This window comes from Eriocheir sinensis, chromosome 49 (assembly GCF_024679095.1).
Source record: "Eriocheir sinensis breed Jianghai 21 chromosome 49, ASM2467909v1, whole genome shotgun sequence".
Classification (NCBI taxonomy): Eukaryota; Metazoa; Arthropoda; class Malacostraca; order Decapoda; family Varunidae; genus Eriocheir; species Eriocheir sinensis.
Window position 1 is genome coordinate 11,158,468 of NC_066557.1, and position 20,000 is coordinate 11,178,467.

Here is a 20,000-nt window from a genome sequence, read left to right on the forward strand (position 1 = left end):
TGGGGTGAGATGGAGGACCAAGAAGAGGAGGAGGAGGAGGAGGAGGAGGAGGAGGAGGAGGAGGAGGAGGGGTGCGGGAAAAGGAGAAGAGTGGGAAAGAATATAAATTGTTTAAGTAGGATAAATGTGAAGACAGATAAGGCGAGAGGAGGAGGAGGAGGAGGAGGAGGAGGAGGAGGAGGATAAGAAAAAGAGGAGGAAGAAGTGGAGGAGGAATGTAATAAAGAGGTAAAAATAATGTGAAGAATGGAAGGAAGATAAAAGAATGAAAGTAAAAGGGGAAGATGAGAAGAGGAGGAAGAGGAGGAGGAAGAGGAGGAGGAGGAGGAGGAGGATATGACAAAGGAAGAAAAAATTAGGAGAAAGATGTGAAGATGGAATGAGGAAGAAGAAGAAGAGAAGGAAAATAAATCAGTGAAAGAAGAAGAAGAAGAAGAAGAAGAAGAAGAAGAAGAAGAAGAAGAAGAAGAAAAAGAAGGAGAAGGGGAAGAAGACACAGAGAACAAATGAAAAGAGGAGAAGGAGGAGAAGGAAAACCAGTCAGAAGAGAAGGAGGAAGAAGAAGAAGAAGAGGAGGAGGAGGAGGAAGAAGAAGAAGAAGAAGAAGAAGCATAAGTGAGGAAGATAAGAAAAAGTAAATAAAAATAAAGAGAACTTAGATATTAGGAGATAAGAAGTTGTGTAAATAGGCGAGGCAGGAGGAGGAGGAGGAGGAGGAGGAGGAGGGTTAAGGAGAAAGAAGAAAAGAAGAAGAGAAGAAGAGATGGAAAGTTATGAGAATGGACGAAGGAGGAAGGAAGGAAGAAAGGAAGGAAAGGAAAGAAGGAAGGAAGGAAGGAAGAGAGAGAAGAGAGGAGAGAAGAGAGTGACCCTTTGCCTCCCCCTCCCCCCTCCCATCACCCCTTCCCATCCCCCCCCTTCCCCCATCACCCCTTCTATCATCACCCCTTCCCCCCTCCCATCACCCCTTCCCATCCCCCCCTTTCCCCATCACCCCTTCCAATCACCCCTTCCATCATCACCCCTTCCCATCACCCTTCCCATCCCCCCTTCCTTACCCTTTTCATCCCCTTCTACCCATTATCCCTTCCCCCATCCCCCTTCCCATCACCCCTTCCCCCATCACCCCTTCCTTACCGGCGTCCCGTTGATGGTGTAGGAGAGGGTGGGCGGCGGGCGTGAGGTAGGCGCGGAGCAGGTCAGGTCCACCCAATCGCCCACCTGGTAGTGCCCCTTCACCCCCGTCACCACCGGCCCGCCCTCTGGTAACGCTGCGGGGGAAGGTCAGGTAAGGTCACGCGAGGTCAGGTGTAGGAAAGGAGGACACGTTAGATGGCTTTACACTCAGTATCTCTATAGAACACACAAGTGATTAGACTCAGACACTTGAGTTATAATTGTGTTTTTCTGAATGATATCTTATGCTATTGTCATATTAAGTTAACCCGGTAGCAGCGACGGGCCAAATTTGTGGCTTTACCGTGTAGCAGCGATGGGCCAAATTTGTGCCATGATATAAACCCCCCAAAATAGATGATGCATAAACTGATCACACATGCGTTGATATATATTATAAAATGGTTTGTGTGAGTGATGATTCTTTCTCATCATTTTATATAGAGGGGTCTTTAACCTAACCTAACCTAACGTAACCTAACCTAACCTAACCTAACCTAACCTAACCTAACCTAACCTAACCTAACCTAACCTAACCTAACCTAACCTAACCTAACCTAACCTAATCCTAACCTAACCTAACCTAACCTAACCTAACCTAACCTAACCTAACCTAACCTAACCTAATCTAACCTAACCTAACCTAACCTAACCTAATCTAACCTAACCTAACCTAACCTAACCTAACCTAATCTAACCTAACGTAACCTAACCTAACCTAACCTAACGTAACCTAACCTAACCTAATCTAACCTAACCTAATGTAACCTAACCTAACCTAACCTAACCTAACCTAACCTAACCTAAGTAACATGACCCCGCAGCTACCGGGTTAAATGTACCGTTGCCAGACTGTCGTACTCAGAACATGGTACTTACTGGTTTCTGACACCTAACTATTGCCGAGAATCATGAGAATCTAACTCTTTCAATGATAACTATAAATGGGTTTCTTTATTGGAGCCCAGAAGACAGTTTTGGGGCAGGAAGTCGGGAAATATAATCGGCTGAGTACGACAGTCTGGCGAGTTCATTGTTCAACAGCGCTTAATTACTCTCTGATGTAATGACGCAAGAGTGATTTATTGCTCTGTGATGTAAAACGTAGTAACTTTTGTATTCCTGTTACCATTACCACATTGATGTCATCACTATTAGCGATGGTGTGTTGGTGAGGCAATCGACATAGTGGTGTTATAGTGGATATGATAACAATACCAAACATTATACTGCTTCTTCCACAGGGGCAGTTTTATGAGCCTGGTGGTGGTGTGACCCTTCCTGTGTGCTGTAGTTTTTTTTTGGAGTTTAGGGCATTTCCAGGGGTAGTTTTATGAGCCTGGTGGTGGTGTGACCCTTCCTGTATGCTGTATGTTTTTTTTGTAGGAGTTTAGGGCATTTCCAGGGGTAGTTTTATGAGCCTGGTGGTGGTGTGACCCTTCCTGTGTGCTGTAGTTTTTTGTAGGAGTTTAGGGCATTTCCAGGGGTGGTTTTATGAGCCTGGTGGTGGTGTGACCCTTCCTCTGTGCTGTAGTTTTTTTTGAAGGAGTTTAGGGCATTTCCAGGGGTAGTTTTATGAGCCTGGTGGTGGTGTGACCCTTCCTGTGTGCTGTAGTTTTTTTGTAGGAGTTTAGGGCATTTCCAGGGGTGGTTTTATGAGCCTGGTGGTGGTGTGACCCTTCCTCTGTGCTGTAGTTTTTTTGTAGGAGTTTATGGCATTTCAGGGGTAGTTTATGAGCCTGGTGGTGGTGTGACCCTTCCTATGTGCTGTAGTTTTTTGTAGGAGTTTAGGGCATTTCCAGGGGTAGTTTTATGAGCCTGGTGGTGGTGTGACCCTTCCTCTGTGCTGTAGTTTTTTTGTAGGAGTTTAGGGCATTTCCAGGGGTAGTTTTATGAGCCTGGTGGTGGTGTGACCCTTCCTGTGTGCTGTAGTTTTTTTGTAGGAGTTTAGGGCATTTCCAGGGGTGGTTTTATGAGCCTGGTGGTGGTGTGACCCTTCCTCTGTGCTGTAGTTTTTTGTAGGAGTTTAGGGCATTTCCAGGGGTGGTTTTATGAGCCTGGTGGTGGTGTGACCCTTCCTGTGTGCTGTAGTTTTTTTGTAGGAGTTTAGGGCATTTCCAGGGGTAGTTTTATGAGCCTGGTGGTGGTGTGACCCTTCCTCTGTGCTGTAGTTTTTTTTCGTAGGAGTTTAGGGCATTTCCAGGGGTGGTTTTATGAGCCTGGTAGTGGTGTGACCCTTCCTCTGTGCTGTAGTTTTTTTTCGTAGGAGTTTAGGGCATTTCCAGGGGTAGTTTTATGAGCCTGGTGGTGGTGTGACCCTTCCTGTGTGCTGTAGTTTTTTTTTGTAGGAGTTTAGGGCATTTCCAGGGGTGGTTTTATGAGCCTGGTGGTGGTGTGACCCTTCCTGTGTGCTGTAGTTTTTTTGTAGGAGTTTAGGGCATTTCCAGGGGTGGTTTTATGAGCCTGGTGGTGGTGTGACCCTTCCTGTGTGCTGTAGTTTTGTACCGGTCCACACAAATATGTTTTAAAAGCCCCCCCTTCCCAGTTCTCTCCTTTTTAATAACAGAGAGAAGAAAAAACACGAATATAAACCATTACCACCAATACCTCCTAATCACCCTTTTCACCCCTTCACCCCATCACCCCTTATTGCATCACCAGAAGAAGGGAAAGAAAAGGAAGTTGAGAAAAAGAAAGGGAGGGATAGGAGGAGGAGGATATGGAGAGAATGGAAATAAGGAGGAAGGGAAGGAAATGTAAGTTGAAGAGAAGAAAGGGGGATTAGGAGAAGATGGAGAAAGGGAAGAGGAAGAGGAAGGGAAAGAAATGTAAGTTGTAAAGAGGAAGTCGAGGAATAAATGAAAGAGGAGGTGGAGAAAGAGGAGATAAAGAGGAAGGGAAAGAAGAAGGAAGATATTAAAAGAAGAAATGGATGTAGAGGAAGATAATCTGATAAAGAAAGGAAGAGAGAGAGAGAAAGAGGATGAAGAGAAAGAAGGAAAAGAAAGGAGAAAAAGAGAAAGGTGATAGATAGGAAGATGGAAAGAAGAGATAAGGAGGAGGAGGAGGAGGAGGAGGAGGAGAAAGAGAATATAAATAGGGAAAAAAGAGGAAAAAAGGAAGGGGAAAAAATAGGATAATGAAGGAAAAGGGAAAGAAAAAGGGAAGGAAAATAAGGGAATTAATTTGAAGGAGGGAAGGAAAAAATGAAGGAAAGGAGAAGGAAAAGATGGGTTTGATTGAGAGAGAGAGAGAGAGAGAGATTACTGCTTAAATACAAGACCAATTTTAAGTTTCTTTCTCTCTTTCTCTCTCATTTTATCTCCCCTCCTCCTCCTCCTCCTCCTCCTCCTCCTCCTCTTTGTGTATCTTTGTGAGGGCAACAAAAATTAAGGAAAGTGGTATTCTCCTCCTCCTCCTCCTCCTCCCCCTACTCCTCCTCCTCCTCTTCCTCCTCCTCCTCCTCCTCCTCCTCCTCCTCCTCCTCCTTCTTCTTCTCTTCTTTTTCTTCTTCCTTCTCCTCCTTCTTCAACTACTTCTTCCTCTCCTCCTCCTCCTCCTCTTCTTCCTCTTCCTCTTCCTCTTCTTCCTCTTCCTCCTTGTCTTAATTTTCTTCTTCATTTTCCTTCTTCTTCTTCAGCTTCTTCCTCAATTTCATTACCACCTTCACCTCCTCCTCCTCCTCCTCCTCCTCCTCCTCCTCCTCCTCCTCCTCCTCCTCCTCTTCCTTGCACAATCATAGGATTCTCTCTCTCTCTCCCTCTCTCTCTCCCTCTCTTTCTCACTCTCCCTTTCTGCCTTACCAACCTCACCATCCCTCCTCCTCCTCCTCCTCCTCCTCCTCCTCCTCCTCCTCTTCCTTGCACAATCATAGGATTCTCTCTCTCTCCCTCTCTCTCTCCCTCTCTTTCTCACTCTCCCTTTCTGCCTTACCGCCCTCACCATCCCTCCTCCTCCTCCTCCTCCTCCTCCTCCTCCTCCTCCTCCTCCTCCTCCTCCTCCTCCTCCTCCTCCTCCTCCTCCTCGTCGTCACTGTGTTTGGCTGGACAGGCAAAAATTTAATCTCCACGAATATTTGCTTGCTTTCTGGATTCAAGGAAGACTTACCTTGATTCATTCCAGCCCAGGTAATGCGCAGGTACCAAATATTACAGGAGGAAGAGGAGGAAGAATCATAGAGGTGATAGTTGTGGAATGCTTTTGTGTATGTGTGTGTGTGTGTGTGTGTGTGTGTGTGTGTGTGTGTGTGTGTGTGTGTGTGTGTGTGTGTGTGTGTGTGAAATGTATTATCTCCGTTTTTTTTCTCCCTTTTTCTTTCATTTTCCTTCTGCGTTTTCATCATCCTATTTATTTTTTCCTCCTTTTCCTTTTCAATTTTCACTGTTCTTACTTTTTTTTATTCTTCCTCCTCCGTCTCCTTTTTATCCTCGTTTTTCACATCCCCTCTTTATCTCTTTAATCTCTTTCCTCCCTTCCTCTTTTTTTCATTCTTATAGTTTATTTTCTCTCCAGCATACATTTTCACTTTCTGATATTCCTGTTGTCATTGTTCTTCCTCCTCGCCATTTTCCACTTCTATTAATATTACTGTTTTTTTCATTTCCTCTTTCGTCCTATCTTTATTTATATCCATCCTCCTCCTCCTCCTGTTTCTACTCTCTTTATTCCATCTTTCGTCTCATCCTCCTTCCGGTCCTTCCTCCTCCTTCTCCTCCTAGTCATCCGGTCTTCCTCTCCTCCTCCTCTTCCTTCTCCTCTTTCTTCATTCCATCTTCTTCCTCCTCGTCATCCTCATCTCTTTTCTTTTGCATCCCTGTTATCCCTTCCTCCTCCTCCTCCTCCTCCTCCTCCTCCTTCTCTCCATCACTGCCCATATTTTCCGCTTCGATACTTTAATCCGGCTTATGTAGTGGAGAATCAGCCACGATGCAACCCGGATAGAACTTGGCTCACAGAGAAGAAACTGTGGTGAGGAGGTGTGTGTGGGTGTGTGGGTGTGTGTGTGGGTGTGGGGGGGTGAAGGTGGGATAAGGGAGTGCGTGGGGGTGGGAGGAGGAGGTTGTGGGTGGGGGAAGGTTGTGGGGGGAGCCGGTTCTGTGTGTGTGTGTGTGTGTGTGTGTGTGTGTGTGTGTGTGTGTGTGTGTGTGTGTGTGTGTGTGTGTGTTGGGTGTCGTTCTATGTTTCTATCTTTTTTTTTTTTTTTTTGCTATTATTTTTTTCTCTCTTTTCCTAGATAATAACTCGCTTTCTTTCTTTCTTTCTTTCTTTCTTTCTTTTTTGTTTTCTTTGTATTTTCTTTGTTTTTGTGTCGGTATTATTTTTCTCTATCTTTTTTTTTTCTCTCTTAATTTGCTATTTCTTTCTTTCTCTCTTCCTTTCTCTCTCTCTCATTCTCTCTCTCTCTCATTCTCTCTCTCTCTCATTCTCTCTCTCTCTCTCTCTCTCTCTCTCTCTCTCTCTCTCTCTCTCTCTCTCTCTCTCTCTCTCTCTCTCTCTCTCTCTCTCTCTCTCTCTCTCTCTCTCTCTCTCTCTCTCTCTCTCTCTCTCTCTCTCTCTCTCTCTCTCTCTCTCTCTCTCTCTCTCTCTCTCTCTCTCTCTCTCTCTCTCTCTCTCTCTCTCTCTCTCTCTCTCTCTCTCTCTCTCTCTCTCTCTCTCTCTCTCTCTCTCTCTCTCTCTCTCTCTCTCTCTCTCTCTCTCTCTCTCTCTCTCGCTCGCTCTCTTTTTTTAATTGGCTCTCTCTCACTTTGCATATATTATCACCTCATCTTCTTAGTGTTGTTGTTATTATTATTATTATTATTATTATTATTATTATTATTATTATTATCGCTGTTACTACTTCTACTACTACTACTACTACTACTACTACTACTGTTTAGAGAGAGAGAGAGAGAGAGAGAGAGAGATTTAATGCTGGAGAGATATTTTAATACCGTGTAATTAACTAGAATGACAGAGAGAGAGAGAGAGAGAGATGAAGATAGAGAGAGAGGACATATACAAAGGGAGAGAGAGAGAGAGGGAGAGAGGGAGAGAAAAAAAAATAGAGATGAGATATAATACGAAAGGATGGAAGGAAGGAAGGAGGAAACACACACACACACACACACACACACACACACACACACACACACACACACACACACACGCAGACATAGATATAAACAGAGTAATCATTCCCTTACCTCTTTCTTCCCCTCCTCCTCCTCCTCCTCCTCCTCCTCCTCCTCGTAATGGTGTCTTCCTCCTCCCCTGGCGCCCGTAACCTTAAAACAATTATCATACATCTCCTTAAGGCGCGTCTCCCCTCCCCTAATATTACCTCACGCAATCTCGGGCCTAATTAATGGCTGGCTATGGGTAATTAATGGCCGAGGAGGGTAATTAGGGATGTTTCGAGTGGTAATTAGTGTTTTGGGTGCTAATGAGGATGTTTAATAGGGATAGGTAATGAGTTTTCTTGTTAATGGATGCGGTCTTTAGGTAATTAATTAGCGAGGAGGGTAATTAGGGATTTTTTAGGGTAATTAGTGTCTGGGGTGCTATTGAGAATGTTTAATAGGGATAGGTAATGAGTTTACTAGTTAATAAATGCGGTCCTTAGGTAAATAATTAGCGAGGAGGGTAATTAGGGATGTTTTGAGGGTAATCAACGGGCGAGGAGGGTAATTAGGGTGGTTCTAGGGCTTAATTAGTGTTTGGTGTGCTAACGAGGATGTTTAGTGATATGGTGCTCAGTGGGCTAGATAATGGGTTTCAAAGCAAATTAATGATTGGCTAAGGGTAATTAATGGGTGAGGAGGGTAATTAGGAAGTTTTCGAGTAGTGATTATTGTGTTTGGAGGCTAATTGGCGATGTTAAGTAATGGCATCCTTGGTTAGTTAATGGCTTCTTATGCTAATGAGGGATGTTCTCTGGGTAATTAAAGGTTAACAAGGGTAATTAGTGAGGTTTTATGGGTAATTAGTGTGTTTTGAAGCAGTTTATGATGTTTATTATTCAAGTTGTTTTCATGCTAATTAATATATTTTCTGTAATAAGTTTCATTTGGTGTAATTAGTGACTTAATCAATTGTTTTTTATGGTAATTAGTAATGTTTTCTTGGTAATGAATTAGCTTTAGTGAGTTCTTGGGCTAATTAGGTATGATAATTATATAATTAGTAATGAATGGGGTTTTATGCTAATTAGTGATGTTCTTAGGTAATTAATGTATGCTCATGGTAATTAAAGATGGCGGACAGGTAAATTAGTGGTGTTTTGTGATAAAGAAGGATGTCTTAGAGGTAATTAACGCGTTCTTATACTAATTAGTGACTTGCCTGGTAATTAAAGGAAGTAAAGTTATGTTGTACCTGTAATTAGTGATATCAAGGAAATTACAGGTGTTTTCAAGGTAATTATCGCTCTCCTTTTTTCTGTTTTCTTTCTTCTTCTTTTTCTCTTTATCATTATTGTTATTTTTTTCTTTCCTTTTTATTTTCTTCTTCTTCTTCTTCTTCCTCTTCTTTTTTTTTCCTCTACCTTTTCTTGTTATTATTATTAGCATTATTTTTATTATTGTTATTATTATTATTATTATTATTATTATTATTATTATTATTATTATTATTATTACTTCTTCTTATCATCATCATCATCATCATTATTATTGTTATCATTTCTATTCCTACTTCACCACCTCCTTCTCTTCCTCTCCTCCTCCTCCTCCTCCTCCTCCTCCTCCTCCTCCTCGCTAAATCGTCTTTTCCCTTCGATCATTGACGTGAAGCGAAACAAAAATAGCGATTGAGTGAATGGATGATAAAAGACGCAGCGAAGAGTGAGTAAATGAAAGGGGAGAGAGAGAGAGAGAGAGAGAGAGAGAGAGAGAGAGGGAGAGGGAGAGAGAGAGAGACTGCGATATCCTTTCCTTTGTATTGTAATTCCTATATTTTTTTCTTTTCATCTTTTTTTTTCTTCCCTCTTTCTCTTTCCTTCTCCTCCTAATCCCCTCTCCTCCTCCTCCTCTTCCTCCTCCTCCTCATCCTCATCTTTACTTTCCCTCACTCTCCTCTCTTCCCTCCCCTAACTTTCCCCTTACTTTTCTTCTCATCCTCCCTTTCTTCTCTCTCCCCTCCCTTCCCTAACCTGACCTGACCTAACCTAACCTAACCTAACCTAACCTAACCTTCCTTCTCTCTCCCTTCCCTTCCCTAACCTAACCTAACCTAACCTGACATAACCTTCCTTCTCTCTCCCCTCCCTTTCCTAACCTGACCTAACCCAACCTAACCTAACCTAACCTTCCTTCTCTCTCCCCTCCCTTCCCTTACCTAACCTAACCTAACCTAACCTAACCTTCCTTCTCTCTCCCCTCCCCTCCCTAACCTAACCTAACTTCACCTTCCTTCTCTCTCCCCTCCCTTCCCTAACCTGACCTAACCTAACCTAACCTAACCTTCCTTCCCTCTCCCATCCCTTCCCTAATCAAACCTGACCTAACCTAACCTAATCTAACCTAACCTAACCTAACCTTCTTTCTCTCTCCCCTCCCTTCCCTAACCTAACCTAACCTAACCTAACCTAACCTAAGCCTTCTCCTTCCCCCAACACATTCCCTTATCACCCACAATATGACCTCCCCTTCACTTCACCCCCTTCCCCTTCCCCTCTCCCCATATCACACCTTCTTACCTTCCCCCACTCCCTTCCCTCTTCTATCCCCCAAATATGTCCCCCATCCATATAATCTCCCCTCACCTCCTACCCCTCCCTTCCCCTCCCCTCCACCCTTCCCCCATCCACACCTGGTCATCCTCCACTTTCCCTTTCCTTTTCCTGTATCCTCCTTTACCCCTTACCCCCTTACCCCACACTCCCCTCCCCTTACCCCACCTTCCTCTCCCCCAACATACCCACCTCATTCACCTCTAACCCCCTTCCCCCCCCTGCATACTCACCCACCACCCTCATTCTGGCGGAGTCTGAGGCTGTGTGGAAGGTGGGCGCCTCGGCAGACACCTCGCAGTGGAAGGGTCCCTCCGCCTGTAGTGTGATGTTGGATACCCTCACGCTGCCTCCCCACGACTTGTCCGCCTGAGGGAGAGAAAGGCGGGGGGGGGGGTTAGTGGGGAGAGATAAAGGGGTGGGGGTGTCAGCTGGTGTGTTGTGTGAAGGGGTGATGGGGTGTGTTTGTGTATGTGTGGGTGTATAAGGTGGAGAGAAGGGGCTTGGGAGGTGTTAGTGGGGAGAGATAAAGGGAGGTCAGCTGGTGTTAAGAGATTGGGGTGATGGGGTGTATGTACGTATGTGCGTGTGTGTATTTGGGGAGAGGAGGGGCTGGGGGGGTGAGAGGAGGTGGTGGGGTGATGTGTCATTTCGTGTTAGCTGGGGTGATGTGGGAGGGGATGTGGGCGTGAGGGTGGGAGTGTGATGTGTGTGATTCAAGTGATTTTCATTGGCTTAAGCAGGGGACACACACACACACACACACACACACACACACACACACACACACACACACACACACACACACACACATTGTTGTCTTGTGTATTGCATTTATCACCAATCATCGTCATTATCAGGAGAAGAAGAGGAGGAGGAGGAGGAGGAGGAGGAGGAGGAGATATCAAAGTTAAGGACAGTAGTAGTAGAGGGGAGAGAGGGGGAAGGGAGGAGAGGAGAGATGAGAGGGGAGGGAGAGGGGAGAGAAGGAAAGGGGTGTTAGTGACGGGGGGGAGAAAGAGGATGTGGATCATTGCTTCTATTCTCCCACTCTCTCTCTCCCTCCTCTCCCCTCCCTCTCTCCCCTCTCCCCCTCACTCTCCCTCCCTCTCTCCCCCCTCACTCCGTACCCACCACCTGGCGCTTCCCTATTCTCTCTCTCTCTCTCTCTCTCTCTCTCTCTCTCTCTCTCTCTCTCTCTCTCTCTCTCTCTCTCTCTCTCTCTCTCTCTCTCTCTCTCTCTCTCTCTCAAACATACATATATACATAATCTTCATAACACACACACACACACACACACACACACACACACACACACACACACAGCTCACGCAATGTTTACAAACTACAAACAATGAAAATTATTAAAAAAAGAAATCTGAATATATATTACCTAAAGAAAAAAAAATATAACTAGGTACCCCATAAAAAAAAGAAAACCACTACCTACCCTCTAAAGAAAACGATCCCCCCTTACTTATTTACATCCAACACATTCCCGTTTTCTTTATCACCCGCCACCGCCGCCGCCGCGTTTTCTATGAGCGGTAATTTATGAGGCAAACTTTTGTATCTTCGTTTTTTCAATATGTAGTCTCGGCTCAATCCGCTTATCCGTTTCTGATATAAAAATAAAAGGTGTTGGAATTGGTTATGTCAGAAGTTAAGGATTATGCCCCCGTTGAGAGAGAGAGAGAGAGAGAGAGAGAATCTGCATATCATTAAACCATTCTCTTCACACCTCCTCCTCCTCCTCCTCCTCCTCCTCCTAAAAATCATATCTAACTTTCCCAATAGCACCCATCCTTAATCCTCTCTCCTACCTTACCCAACCTTCCCCTCCCCTCCCCAACCTTCCTCTCCCCTCCCCACTCGCCACACTTCCCAACCTTCCCCAACCATCCCTAACGTTACTAAACCAACCCCAGCCTTCCCCAACCTACCCCAACCATCCCCAATCATTTAACAACCACCATAACTTTTCTGAACACACTCAACACTTTTTCATCTCTTCTCAGCCCCTCCCCTTCCCCACCCTTCCCCAAGCTCCCCAACTTTCAAAAACCTTCCCCAATCATTCCAATCTTCAAAAAGCATCCGTAGCTTACCCCAAACACAGACAAGCACTTATTCACCCCTTGCCTGTCCCTTCCCATTCCCCCTCACCCTTCCCAAACCTTCCCCAACCCTCCCCAAGCATCTTAAAACATCTCTAAATAACCCCAAACAGACTCGACACTTTTACACTCATTCCCCCCCTCCCCCAACCATCCCCCCCTTCCCCCCACTTATTCACCCCTTCCCATTCCCCCTCACCCTTCCCAAACCTTCTCAAATCTTCCCCAACCTTCCCCAAGCATCTTAAAACATCTCTAGATTATCCCAAACAGACTCGACACTTTTACACTCATTCCCCCCTTCCCCCCAGCCATCCCCCCCTTCCCCACCCACCCCCCAGTACTCACGTCAACGTCCAGCGTGTCGGGGTCGAAGATCTGCACCTGGCGCGGCGTGGAGGGCGTGTACCGATAGAACTCGTTGGATCCCTGGTACCACTTGATCGAGTACATCACGTCACCCTCTTGCTCCCACTCGCAGTCCAGCTCCGCCGCCCCCCCGACCTCCACCGTGGGGGGGACTCGAACCCGGGTGATCCGTATGCACCCCCCGCCTGTGGGGAGAGAGAGGGGAGTGTGGGGTGAGGTTTGAGAGTGGGGTGGTTAAGAAAGAGTGGTGGGAGAGGGAGGGGAGTGGGGTGAGAGGTTTGAGAGTGGGGTGAAGTTTGAGAGTGGGGTGGATTGGAAAGAGTGATGAGTAGCTTGGAAGAGAGAAGGGGTTGAAAGATTATAAAGGAAGGGAGGGAAAAAGGAAAAAATATAGAAGGACTGAAAACAAAGGAGAGGAATGATATATTGTTACGAAAAATATATAAAAAAAGTAGAAGAAATAACAGAGAACATATATATAAAATTAGCAAAAAGCAGAAACAAGAAAGGAAAGGAAAGGTAAGGGAAGGGAAAATAAGGAAATAAGGGAAATAAAAGGATCACAGAGGTTACGTTTTAGGGTAATAGTTCTGGCACACATGACAGATTAAAACACATTCACACAGACACAAACACACCGGGCATTCAACCGTCTATTGCGAAGAAAACGGATCGCAGGACATTTCATTTTGAAGATGGCCGCCATTATTCATTCATTGAGTCTTTTACTGGGTTTTATTGGAAAGGGACCTCCCCCACCCACCCCCGGGAACCACAGGGGGCCTTGGTGGAAGCCCTCATGGCCCTCATCTGGTCAACCTTCAATACATAGGCGGGGGTTTTCAATATGGCCGCCCTAACTCATTCACTCAGTCACTTTTTATATTTCATTCGCTTTTATTCAGTTATTTTTTTATCAGATTTTCACCAAACTTTTACCAGATTGAAATATTTATCTAAGAATGTTTTGATGTAAGTTTGGTGATAATATAACAATCCGTTTTTGAGATATTTTTATAAATGACAAACAGACGAATACATAGGCGGGGTTTTTCAATATGGCCGCCCTAACTCATTCACTCAGTCACTTTTCATTTTTCATTCGCTTTTATTCAGTTATTTTTTATCAGATTTTCACCAAACTTTTATGAGATTGAAATATTTATCTAAGAATGTTTTGATGTAAGTTTGGTGATAATATGACAATCCGTTTGTGAGATATTTTTATAAATGACAAACAGACGAATACATAGGCGGGGTTTTTCAATATGGCCGCCCTAACTCATTCACTCAGTCACTTTTTATATTTCATTCGCCTTTATTTAGTTAGTTTTTATCAGATTTTCACCAAACTTTTACCAGATTGAAATATTTATCTAAGAATGTTTTGATGTAAGTTTGGTGATAATATGACAATCCGTTTGTGAGATATTTTTATAATTGACAAACAGACGAATACATAGGCGGGGGTTTTCAGTATGTCCGCCCCAACTCATTCACTCAACCACTTTTTATAGTTTATTCGCTTTTATTCAGTTATTTTTTATCAGATTTTCACCAAACTTTTACCAGATTGAAATATTTATCTAAGAATGTTTTGATGTAAGTTTGGTGATTATATGACAACCCGTTTTTGAGATATTTTTATAATTGACAAACAGACGAATAGAGGCGACGTTTATTCATTGTTACTCATTCAGTTTTCATCAGATTCTTACCAAACTTTTACCAGCTTGAGATATTTACCAAACGATGATCTCATATAAATTTGGTGGTAATATGATACTTCTTTTTTGAGATATTTTGATAATTAATAAGGAGATGGATAACGACTAAAAAAATATCCCCCTCCACGAATACAGGTAATTAGATAGATAAACACAGGTAGATAGATACAAGAGGGGATGAGGTTATGTTGTTGGGTGTGGTTGATAGACAAAGACAGACGGATAGACAGGCAGACAGACAGACAGACAGGCAGGTAAGGCTCAAAATACGATATTAATTAGCCATAATCACGCTAGCATAACACCCAAAGCTTAGCTGCAATATTACTAATGCACTCAACTGTGTGTGTGTTTGTGTGTGCGTGTGTGTGGGTAGGTGGGTGTGACAAAAAAATAAACACACACACACACACACACACACACACACACACACACACACACACACACACACACTAAAACCATATTAATTAACGTAACAAATTAATTAAACTTCCCCTTTTTTTCATACCTGTCATAACCCCCTTCCCCTTCCTCCCCCTTCATCTCCCCCCCCCTACAACGCCCCCACCCTTTCATTTTCACCTTCACTTCCCATCACCCCTCCCCTACCCCTACCTGACCCCCACTTTCTCGCTTTACCGTAACCTTCCTTTCCCTCTCCTCCCCCTCCTCACCCCATAACTCCTCCACCACACTTTCATTTTTACGTTTACCCCCCTTCTCCCCCACCTCTCCCCCTTCTCACCCCTACAACTCTCCCCACCCACCCAACAACCCCCACTTTTTCCTCCACCTTTTCACCCCATAACTCCTCCATCACTTTCATTTCTACATAAACTCCTCCTTCTCCCCACCTCTCACCTCCCACCCTTACCATTCTCCCCCTACCCACAACCCCCACTTTTAGCTTAACCTTCACCTTCCTTTCCTTTCCTCCCCTTCCTCATCCCCACAACGCCCTCCCACCCTTTCATTTCTATCTTCGTCTCCTCTCACCCCTTCTCACCCACCTCTCCCCTCTCACCCCTACAATTCTCCCCACACACACACACACACAACCCCCACGTTTTAGCTCTGCCTTCACCCTCCTTTCCCTTTCTCCCCTCCACCACCCCCTAACGCCCTCCCACTCTCCCCTCTCACCCCCCACCCCTCCTCCTCCCCCACCACCTCCAAGAAAGACCACACCCCTTTCATTTTTACCTGTTCCCCTTTTCCCCCCTTCCCTTCCACCCCCTCCCCTTTTCATTTTACTTCGCCTTTACCCCCCCTCTCCCTCCTCCCCCTCCCCCCCTCCCCCCTCCACCTGTTTAATCGGCTGTCCCTACGGCTTCACACCTGCCCCGCCCTTCTCGCTCTCTCTAGAAAAGGCAATGAGTCAAGGTGATCATAATTAACCTGTGGCCAATTAGAGAGAGAGAGAGAGGTTTTATTTAAGTTAGCGTGCATTTTATATATACTAGTTCTCTCTCTCTCTCTCTCTCTCTCTCTCTCTCTCTCTCTCTCTCTCTCTCTCTCTCTCTCTCTCTCTCTCTCTCTCTCTCACCTTCCATTTTCATATTTCCTAATTTTCCCTCCTATCTTTTATCTCAATCCTCCTTCTCCTCCTCCTCCTCTTCCTCCTCCTCCTCCTCCTCCTCCTCCTCCTCCTCCTCCTCCTCCTCCTTCGAGATTGCTGACTTTTCATACTTTTCTTTATATTTTTCTCTCCTTTCTCTTTGTCTTCTCTTCCTCCTCCTCCCTTATCTTCATTCTTTCTCTCCTCTTCCTCCTTCCTCCTCTCTTTCTTCCCACCCCGTCTCTCTGTCTCTGTCTCTCTTTCTCTCCACAGTTTCCTCCAATCTTCTTTCTCTTTCCTTCGTTCCTCCATATTACTTCCTAACAACCTTTCTTCTTTCCTTCATCTCCTTCCCATCCTCTCCTTCATCTTCTTTTCCCTTCATCTTCTCTCTCTCTCTCTCTCTCTCTCTCTCTCTCTCTCTCTCTCTCTCTCTCTCTCTCTCTCTCTCTCTCTCTCTCTCTCTCTCTCTCTCTCTCTCTCTCTCTCTCTCTCTCTCTCTCTCTCTCTCTCCTCTTTCGCACACTTGTTTCCTTCTCCTTGTGTTCTTCTCTTCTTTTATCGTTTTTTTTCTTTATCTTTCTTTTTCTTTCTTCTGTTATTTCTTTCCTTTATTTCTTATCCTATCTTCTTCTCTTCCCTCCTCTTCTCCCTTCTTCAGCCTCTACCTATCTCCCTTCTCTCTATCTCTATCTTATTCCTTTCTACCCCTATTTCCCTTTCTCTTCCCCTTCTTTGTTTCCTTCTTATTTTCTCTCTTTCTCTTCCTCTCTCTCTCTTTCTTTTCCCTATCTCTCCCTTCGTTCCTTCCTTTCTTTGTCTGTATCTTCTTTCTCGTTTCCTATCTTTCTCTATCTCTCTTCCTCTTCCTTTCGTCTCCTTCCATTCTTTCCTTCTTTTTTTCTCATTTCTCTTCCTCTCTTCCTATCTCCTATCATCTCCCTTATCTTTCTCCCTTCTCTTCTCCCTTCACTCCCTATCCATATCTTTTCTATTTATCTCCCTTTCTCTCCTCTCATCATCCTTTCCTTTCTCCCTTCCTTCTCTTCCTCCCTCACCTCCTTTCCTTCCCTTTCCTCCTTCTCCTCCTACTCTCTTCTCTTCCCTTGCGTTTCTTTCTCCTTCCTTGTCTCCGCCCTCATCCTCTCTATCCCCCCCTTCCCTTCCTCCCCTCCTTACCTCCCCCCTCTCCCCTCCTTCCCCTCTCCTTCCCCCCCCCCCCGCACACCTTGTTTTAACTCCTGGCGATGATCCCTGATTTTTGGGGGCACAGGTGGGCCATCCCTCGCCCAGGTAAACACGGGACCAGGTGAGCGCCGCTAATTTAGGGCGCTAATAGGTAAGGTTGTTAGCCAGGTGGGGGGAGGAGGGAAAGAGGGAGGGGTAGGTAGGTGTGTGTGTGTGTGTGTGTGTGTGTGTGTGTGTGTGTGTGTGTGTGTGTGTGTGTGTGTGTGTGTGTGTGTGTGTGTGTGTGTTTAGATTAGGAAGTTTTAAGCACAGACAGTCACAGTAAAACACACACACACACAACACACACACACACACACAAACACACACCGGCGAGCCAGCGAGATGAAAACTTAAGGCTTGCGTGTGTGTGTGTGTGTGTGTGTGTGTGTGTGTGTGTGTGTGTGGATGTTAGGTGGGGGGTACCTCATAATGTGTGTGCGGGGGAGGGGGGGAGAGGGACATATGTGTGTGTGTGTGTGTGTGTGTGTGTGTGTGTGTGTGTGTGTGTGTGTGTGTTAGGAGAGAAAAGTGCAGTTCGTGACACAGAGAATGGGATATGGAGTTTGCTGATCAAATATTCATAAGCCCTACACACACACACACACACACACACACACACACACACACACACACACACACACACACACACACACACACACACACACACACACACATGGCACGCATCCCCCTATAATAATATAAAAACCTGATATATGCAAATACACACACACACACACACACACACACACACACACACACACACACACACACACACACACACACACACACACACACACACACACACACACACACACACACACACACACACACACACACACACACACACACACACACACACACACACACACACACACACACACACTCGACCCCATTCTTCTATCAAACTTAAACACACACACACACACACACACACATACACACACACGCGTCAAATATTGCATAATTACGTTATATCTCTTAATTTAGCGACAAATCAATGAATTAAACCTGTTTAATATACGCGCGTTCATCGACCTCTCTATAGCGAAGTACCCAACACTATATCAGGACTATGACCTCGACGCTTCCTTATATCGGGGTTCAGAGTATTCGGTTTCAGTGGTCACCTGTTGTTGTTGTTGTTTGTTTGTGTTTGTTTTGATATAGTGTTTGTTTACTTTCTTTTTTCTGTTCGGAAGGGTGTGAAAGGTGTGTCGGGGTGGGGGATGGGGGGGACCATGTGTGTGTGTGTGTGTGTGTGTGTGTGTGTGTGTGTGTGTGGTCAGTTAGATTTCCATATTAATGGCTTTTTCCTGGTATTATGTTAAAGGTGGGATTTTCTCTCTCTCTCTCTCTCTCTCTCTCTCTCTCTCTCTCTCTCTCTCTCTCTCTCTCTCTCTCTCTCTCTCTCTCTCTCTCTCTCTCTCTCTCTCTCTCTCTCTCTCTCTCTCTCTCTCTCTCTCTCTCTCTCTCCACACACATACATAAATTTTCTTGTTTATTTTTCTTTTCTATTTGTTTTCATATTTCCATTCTCTTTTTTTTTATTTACTCAACAATTTTATTTTATTATATTACTTCATTTTCTACACACACACACACACACACACACACACACACACACACACACACACACACACACACACACACACACACACACACACACACACACACACACACACACACACACACACACACGACATGGTATTATTTTTCTTCTTCTCATTTTCTCATTAACTTTCTTTCTTTCTTTCTTTTTTCTCTTCCTTTTCATCATTTATTTTTCTTTCATCTTTATTTATTTCATGTTCCTTCTTTTATCCTTCTGTTTCTCTTTATTCTTTTATTCTTCTTTGTTATCTCTCTCTCTCTCTCTCTCTCTCTCTCTCTCTCTCTCTCTCTCTCTCTCTCTCTCTCTCTCTCTCTCTCTCTCTCTCTCTCTCTCTCTCTCATCTGCATTTCTTATCAACATCTTATTTTCTTACATTCTAACTTATTATTTTTTTCCATTTTCTTTAATTTATTTTCAAGGTCTTTCGTATTTTCTGATTCTCTTCTTTTTATTGATTTATATATATATATTTTTTTTTGTTATTATATTCTAATGAGTAAGAATGGGAACTGTGTGTGTGTGTGTGTGTGTGTGTGTGTGTGTGTGTGTGTGTGTGTGTGTGTGTGTGTGGCCTCGGTGCCCATCTCCGTCACCTCCCCCCTGGACCCTCAGTTGAACTCTTAAATGTTCTTCATATACATTTTTTTCATCTCTTATCGGTCAATTTTCTTCATTTTTTTCACCTATTTTCTTTTTCATTTCGAACGGTTGAATTTCCTCTAATGTTATTCCTTTCTCAATGTTTTCATATCGTCTAATTTTCCTGGACTTTCTCTCATTTTCCTTTATTTTCATTTCTTTTTTTTTGGGTCATTTTCATATTTTTTTATTTTCTTTACCTTACTATCATTCCTTGTTTTATATATTTCCTTCATTTCCCAATATTTACCTCCGCCAACGAAGTCTGAGGAGGTTATATTTTCGGTCCGGCCAGTATGTTTATTTGTTTGATTGTTTGTTCGTTAACAGTCTCCTGTGCACAATTTTGCGGATATTTCAACCAATTTTTCAGGGAAGCTTCATGTCCATCCAGAATAGAACCCATTAAATCTTTTATGTCAAAGGTCAAGGGCAAGGCCGCCAACTTCGGTTCTCTTCATCGTAGAGACTTCAGACTTGGTTCATATTTTAGCTCATGGAAAGACGCACCTTGCATGGCCTTGATCTTGACCTTTGACCTTGACCTCGAAAAGCTCGCCCAAGGTCAAAGTTTCCCCAAAAGTAGAATTTCATCAAATTTCGAAACAAATGCTTCTATATGCTGCATAGGGTCACAGTTGATGCCCATACCAATCTTCAGGACGATCTTTGGCGGAGGTGTGAGTGATATGCTTCTAGTTTTCACATATTTTCATAACTTTCCGGCCCTTGCTCAGTTATATACCCTTCTTTTCATTAGCCTTCGTTCACTCTATACATATTTTCATAACTTTCCGGCCCTTGCTCAGTTATATACCCTTTTTTTCATTAGCCTTCGTTCACTCTATACATATTTTCATAA

The 20,000-nt window shown here is 44.2% G+C and overlaps 2 protein-coding genes across 2 annotated transcripts in view; one reads left to right on the forward strand and one right to left on the reverse strand.

Annotated features, from left to right (window-relative positions):
- The window catches only part of LOC126981638 (uncharacterized), a 17,089-nt gene extending 3,907 nt beyond the window's left edge, over positions 1-13,182 (reverse strand). The window contains exons 1-4 of the mRNA XM_050833075.1: positions 13,136-13,182; positions 12,352-12,598; positions 10,120-10,255; positions 1,138-1,271 (exon numbers count right to left, since the gene is read on the reverse strand). Of these exons, the coding sequence (XP_050689032.1) occupies positions 1,138-1,271; positions 10,120-10,255; positions 12,352-12,598; positions 13,136-13,182 (564 nt within the window). The remainder of the gene's footprint in view (positions 1-1,137; positions 1,272-10,119; positions 10,256-12,351; positions 12,599-13,135) is intronic.
- LOC126981914 (uncharacterized) overlaps positions 1-20,000 on the forward strand; it is a 101,740-nt gene that overhangs the window by 16,664 nt on the left and 65,076 nt on the right. The window lies entirely within an intron of this gene.